General features: G+C 44.7%; 1 protein-coding gene across 1 annotated transcript in view; it reads left to right on the forward strand.

Moving 5' to 3' along the window:
* The window catches only part of SLC7A14 (solute carrier family 7 member 14), a 46,046-nt gene extending 42,276 nt beyond the window's left edge, over window positions 1–3,770 (forward strand). Inside the window, exon 7 of the mRNA XM_041002894.1 lies at window positions 3,156–3,770. Coding sequence (XP_040858828.1) covers window positions 3,156–3,478 — 323 coding nt within the window. The 3' untranslated portion in view covers window positions 3,479–3,770. The remainder of the gene's footprint in view (window positions 1–3,155) is intronic.
* The last annotated feature ends 3,151 nt before the right edge of the window (window positions 3,771–6,921 follow it).

Here is a 6,921-nt window from a genome sequence, read left to right on the forward strand (position 1 = left end):
CATTGCTGACTTATTAAATCAGAGACTTCATGACTGGAGCCTGGGCACCAGTGGCCCATGGTGGGGTGGGTAAGTAGCCCAGGGGTTTAGACACAGGCATACCACCTCAGAGTATCTTAGCTCCATTCCCAAATTTGCATCCCTTCCTAGTCTGTCTGAAAGGCAGCCCTGCCACCCATGGGGGAGACAGCAGCCCTGCCACCCATGGGGGAGACCCAGGTTGAGCTCCCATCTCCCAGCTTCCAACAGTTAAGGAGCAATCCAGGGATGGGAGTACAGCATGTCAGGTAATTCCTAAGTGCAACCAAGTTCAAGAACTATCGCTTACTTCATTGTTAGGCTTCCACATGTTTCAGAAGTGTTCTCACTCTCAGAGAAGCTAAGTAAGATATAAAGGTTGAACTGCTACAAGTGCCAGAGACAAGATTCGGACTCAGGGCCCATAGTCCTGCTCATCATACCCCATGACTCCAAGACTACAGTTCTCACCTTTCCAGGCCCTGAGCTTTCACAGACTTTTTTTTTTTATTGTTATTAACATTGTATTATGTGATACAGTTTTATAGGCACTGAGGATTCCCCCCACCCCTCCGACACCCCTTCCCCCATAGTGGATTCCTCCACCTTGCTGCATAACCACAGTTCAAGTTCAGTTGAGATTCCTTCATGGTATATATATACCATGAAGCATATACCTAGCATAAAGTCCAGCATCTTATTGTCCAGATAAGTTCAGTGGCCCCTTGGGGAGACCTTCTCTGGTCTGAAGGTAGAGCTAACAGAGTAAAGTTCCGGTCAGTTAAAATCCCCAACAAAGCATCAGCATCAATATACAACGTTATGGAATTAATTGACATAGTATTGAGTAAACAATATGTTAAAAATAATGCAAGTTCAATTCTTCAAAACATCTGGGTTGAGACAGTATCAATGACAGGTTCAAAAAATAACAAACAACCAAACAAAAATTACAGGTTAAATCAAGGCAAACATGTGGTATCTAACCTTTTGGGATTCGCTCATTTCCCTTAGCATTATAGTTTCCAGTTGGGCCCATTTAGCCACAAAGAACTGCATTTTGTTTTTTTTAATAGCTGAGTAGTATTCCATGGAGTAGATGAACCAAAGCTTTCTTATCCAATCTTCTGCTGATGGGCATTTCGGTTGCTTCCATGTTTTTGCAATTACTGATTGTGCTGCTGTGAACATAGGGATGCATGTTGGTTTGTTGTGAAACGGGTGTTTTGGATATATTCCTAGGAGTGCTATTGCTGGGTCATATGGTATGCAGATTTTGAGTTGTTTGAGTGTTCTCCAGACTAAGAAATTAAGACTCTCACACTAGCTGTTTGTTTAAGGGTTTTTTTGTTTGTTTGTTTGTTTGTTTGTTTGTTTTTGCTTTACTTTGAAAGTCAGAGTTACAGAGAAAGGGGATAAGACAGAGGGAACAAGAGAAAGAGATTTTCCACCTGCTGTTTCATTCCCCAAATAGCCACAAAGGCCAGAGCTGGGCCAATCTGAAGCCAGGAGCCAGAAGCTTCTTCCAGATCTCCCACATGGGTGCAGAGGTGCATAGACTTGGGCCATCATCTACTGCTTTCTTAGGCACATTAGCAGGAAACTGGATGGGAAGCAGAGTGGCTAGGACACAAACCATTTGAGATGCCACTGTCACAGGTAGAGGATTAGCCTACTATACCAGTGGACCCAACTCTCAAACAATTTTCATGTGTTATTCAAAAATTCATAAAGAGACAGATGGTTGACATAGTGGCTAAGGCACCAGTTGGGATACCCACATTCTGTGTTAGGCTGTCTGCACTGAAGATCTGGCTCCACTCTAAGTTCTGAATCCCTACTAGTGTGTACACTGGGAGACAGCAGGTAGCAAGCTGAATGGCTGAATCCTTGCCACCCGTACTGAGGACATGGATTAAGTTCCTTTGCTTCGTGCTGCACTGCTTCAGTCCCACCCAAGCCTGTTGCAGGCATTGTAAGAATGAGCAGGTAGATGGAATCTCTCTCTCAAATTTATTTTGTTTTTCAAGATTCACTACTTATTTTTATTGGAGAGGCAGATTTACAGAGAGAAGGAAAGATCTTCCATGCACTGGTTCACTCCCCAAATGGCCACAATGGTCAGAGCTGAGTTGATCCAAAGCCAATAGCTTCTTCTGGGTCTTCCATGTGGGTGCAGGGTCTCAAGGTTTTTGACCATCCTGTAATGTTTTTCCCAGCCCACAGGCAGGGAGCTGGATGAGAAGTGAAACAGCCAGGACATGAACTGGCACCCATATGAGATGCCAGCACTTGCAGCAGAGGATTATCCAATTAAGCCATTGTGCCAGCCCCTCTCAAACCAAAAAATAGCCATAGAAATTAAATATTAGCCCTTTTTAATGCTGTGTATTCCTGCGACTTGGGGAGATAAATTTCTTTCCCTTGGTTACAAAGGACCTCGACACAGGGAGGTTGCAGTGGACATTTCATGTTCATGTGGAATCGGCATGCCCTCCCCAAGCCACCACGCAGCTTTCTGCAGCTCTCTATAGCCACCCTGTGCAGATGATCACATGGCAGGTGCTCCAAGGGCCGTAACAATGCACACTGCAGACACTCTGAGGACCCAGGGAAGACAGCAGGCAGCTCAGGGGCAACAACATGGGGTACCCTTGGTGAGCAAAGAATGACAGTATGAATCATGGAATAATGCAGGCCTGTTGCTACATGGTGAACCCACAGCTTGAGCTCCTCAGTAGAGGCAGGGTGTCACAAAATGTTACAAAAAGGTTGGGAGTGGTCCTTTGTCAGTGGTCAGTAAGCATTTAACTCAGGGTAGAAAAATGTGCAGTACTGACTGATGGCTGTGCAAATAACACCCTGGATGCCTGCAGGGAACGTGAGCATGGCGGTGGCCAGCAGAGCCCATCCTCAGCTCAGTCTCACCCACAGCCAAACACTGCCATAGACGGAGTGTGCAGGAAAAGTTGTAACTATAGGTTACTGCTTGGAGGATCCCCTAGGGCTTTCAAATAGCATGTTAACCATTGTTTTTCCAAACACATCATCTAGTCCCCCCACGGGTCTCCTGAACTCCAAAGCAACTGCTCATTCACCTGCTCTTCCTCCCTCCCACAATCCTTCTCCCACCGCAGGTATGCTCATCTATTTTGGGTATGGCATCTGGAACAGCACCTTGGAGATCAGCGCGCGAGAAGAGGCCCTGCACCAAAGCACGTACCACAGCTACGCCGTGGATGATCCCTTCTCCGTGGAGGAGGGGTTCTCCTATGCCACAGAGGGTGAGAGCCAGGAGGACTGGGGAGGGCCGACCGAGGACAAAGGCTTCTATTACCAACAGATGTCAGATGCGAAGGCCAGCAGCCGGACCAGTAGCAAAGCGAAGAGCAAAAGCAAGCACAAACAGAACTCAGAGGCCCTGATTGCAAATGACGAGTTAGATTACTCTCCAGAATGAGGGGAAACACACACGAGGGTGGAAATGATGGTGGTTGTTTTGTAGTAACTTAACCTGTGGGCTTTGAAGGCGAAAACTTTTTTTGGCTCTCATTTCACAAACCCAGCCTCTCCCGAAATCGGTCCCCAGTCATAGCCTGTCATTTGCTACTGTTTACTGTTTGGGATTGTTCTGTTGCAAGGTTTCACCCAGGTTCCATAGCTGATCCTCTGGTTTGATAATAATAATAATAATATACTAAATAGGAGGCAACGTGAAAATTCCACTTAAAGTGCAACCATCAGAGCTGATGCTGGCAAACATTTTGATGGTTGCTTCTTCGGGGCTGTCATTGAGACCCTAAGGAAGGACTACCCTTGTTGGACCCCACTGAGGCAGCAGTGCCAAACAGGTGGGTGTGGCTCACGTGGCACCTCAGCCAGCTGAGACCCCCCGGGGTAAAGTCCTGTTCTGAGCGTTGGCAGGCTGGAGTGCGCCTCCTCCGGGCCCCGCTGGGCAAGTGGCTGCTGGTAATTCCTCAGTGAGCCACGCTTTGTCCTGATAGGTCACCCACAACAAAGGTCATGTGAAGATACACGACTCTGCTTTTTACTCACCAGTGTTCTCATTGTCTCCAAATTATAATTGCAAGATCCACTAAAGGTCTGCCACTCTGAGACCACATCCTACAAGGTGTGATGGATAGTCATGCTGTCCCACACTTGGTAAGGAACAAGCCGACCTCAATGCCCAGGAAAGGCTCAACAGGCCTCTCTGGCAGTGAAGGCCGGAAGGGCATGGGTAAAAATTAAGCCCCGGTCAGGCCTTCTCTGCAGCCAGACTCTAAAGGCCCACTGATTCGATGATAGAAGTCAATGGTGCATGATTTCATGGCCCCAGTATGCTGGAAGCAGTGGGTTGTTTGTTCTCTACCCAGATAAAAATCTCCACTAGGCAAGGTGACCTAGCCTCAGAGATCACGTTGCAAATCCTAATCCATATTTCTAAAGTCATAAATTGGGTCGCTTTTAGAGATACGCAACCCCTTGATTGATGGGTGCTACTCTGAAAGCAAAACCAAACAAAAAATCTTTGAAGCACAGCTGCTTAGGTAATTGCATTCCTCAAGATCCCATTTCACTTCTGCGCCTTTCTCCTCTGGGGTTGCTCACTTGAAGGAGTCTTTTTTTTTTTTTTTTTTTTTCTGTGATCTCCCAGAGCAGTTCTACTGAAGCTTGAAGAAAGATCTATCTGGTAAGGTCTAGATTTGATCTATACAAAGGTTTTTAAAAGGGTTTTCAAAGAAACAAGATGGATAAGAATTTGCTGCCAGAAAAAAAAGCACATGGCCTGGGAATTCTCCAAGGGATACCTGTGGCTGACCGGAAACACGGACACGTGGATGTGAAGGGACAATATGGGTTAAGCTGAAATATTGGGAGACAAAATAGCACATTCCTTGCCTTCCCTCTTCTCTACTGATTTCCATTTATGCCAGAAACTTCCAGAACACACCCATGACATTCAAGTCTATCCTTCTTAGACCTTATACCCATGCCATCTTGGCATGTATTATATTCTGCAGAGGAAACCAAGATCTTTAATTATTATTATTATTATTATTCACCAAACACTGATTGAGAAAATATCAACTTCTCAGTGACGGAAAAGAAAAATGTGTTGCCTCTCCTCTTGGGACCCACTGAGGAGCAGTGTAGATTGACAAATGCAGGTAAAACAATCAAACTTGACCAGTTCTCCTGACTGATGCCCTTGGCTTTAATACAACACACAAAGATTGATTACGTCTAGTTTTTTAAAAAATATATATGCTTTTAAATAAATCACGTATTATATACATAACCAGTGCATACCATTTAATTCTAACTGAAATTTTCTACATCTTTTTTCATCCTCCATATTTGTTTAAGATGTGGTTTCCCAAAGTCATTTTGTCGTATTAATGTAGTGTTTGACAATGCTGTGTTTTATTTAAACTAAAGGTATAGTGCCTGGCCCGTGAAATATATCCCTGGATATAAGCTATGCATTGCTGAATTTGCCAATGAGGAAGCACCTAAAAAAATCAAGAACTGGTAGTAAAAACAAGAAGTACTCTTCCAATATGAAGAAATAAATCTTTTTCCATGAGAACAGAGAATTGAATAGATCACTAAACTCCACAGCTGAGCTCTGAGCTAGGATTTCCTAGTGCTACATGCCTGGCATATAGTGGTTACTCAATCAGTACCTAATGGCTGGAGGAAAAGTAAGTGGGAAGGACAATGAATTGTTTAGAGATCAATCATGATAGAAAGATAGAAACCCAGCCCTTCAGAATTAGAGCAAGAATCAGCAGTGAGGGTTCCTGTGAGATGAAGGCATTGCACTGTGGGGTACAGTTCAGATTTGGACAAGGGCTGCTTCCACTGGGGAGCTCATGAAGGATGCGGCACTTGTGTTGTATGGAATGAGCAGACAGAACGGGCAGGGCCTTTCCAGCTAGGAATGGGAGAGAGATCTACCCAGTAGAGGGTCCTGGTGAGTCTGGGGACCACTGTGACTGACAGCCATCCCCTGACTGGTGATTGCATTTTGCCTCCTTCAAGGGAACCCAAAAAGCTAGCTAGACTGGAATTAATGATTTATACATGATTTGTATGTGGAACAATGAGAAATATGAGGAAAGCAACCTTGGGTTCACTCACAGACTTGAATGTCAGACTGAGCTAGCTAGCTTTCCTTGGGTGGGATAAGATTTGGGGACATGATGACAGTAGAAAGGAGGGCCATTTGGACTTTAAGGAAACTGAGGCAGCATATTGTATGTGCATATTCAAAGACTTAGCAAATCACATGCTCGGGCTGATATAACAAACAAAAGGGAGAGAAAGCTCACATGGAAAGCAGTGTCTGATTCTTCTATGTGGGGTTCCACCACCAGCCTAGGAGAAACGGACGCATCTAACATCTGAATAGGCACTCAGTTATTCACAGACACCCAAACTTCTCAACTTTTCTATCTGTGCAATTTACACAGTAAAACCTCTGCTCTGGGTTTTAGTCAGGTTGGGCCCCTTGGGCTAGCAAAAGGAGCTGATAGATAGAATTAAGAAAATAACCAAAATTCTTACAACAGCTGAATCAAATTCCTGCCTACATAGTGGTTATAGTAAGCTATCTAATTAAACAGGGAGCAAAAAGTATTGAATTTAGCATTCCATCCGTCTCCAGAAGATAAAGATCAGAGAGGATATATCCGTATAAGCCCAGGAATTTATTGGTAATAAAAACACAAACTCCTTTTAAGAAATGTGTTAATTCTAGTGACAAGAGTTGATCAACCTGGCAGCTTTTAAATCGTGCTTGGTGGAAGTCCACCGTGCCAAGGAATACCTCCACTGCAGCAGAAACAGAAACTGCATCTGTTTGAGAATTCACCTGGAAGACAGGCAACGGCTGCC

This window comes from Ochotona curzoniae, unplaced genomic scaffold (genome assembly GCF_017591425.1).
Source record: "Ochotona curzoniae isolate NIBS_2020 unplaced genomic scaffold, NIBS_Ocur_1.0 scaffold_2587, whole genome shotgun sequence".
Taxonomy (NCBI): domain Eukaryota; kingdom Metazoa; phylum Chordata; class Mammalia; order Lagomorpha; family Ochotonidae; genus Ochotona; species Ochotona curzoniae.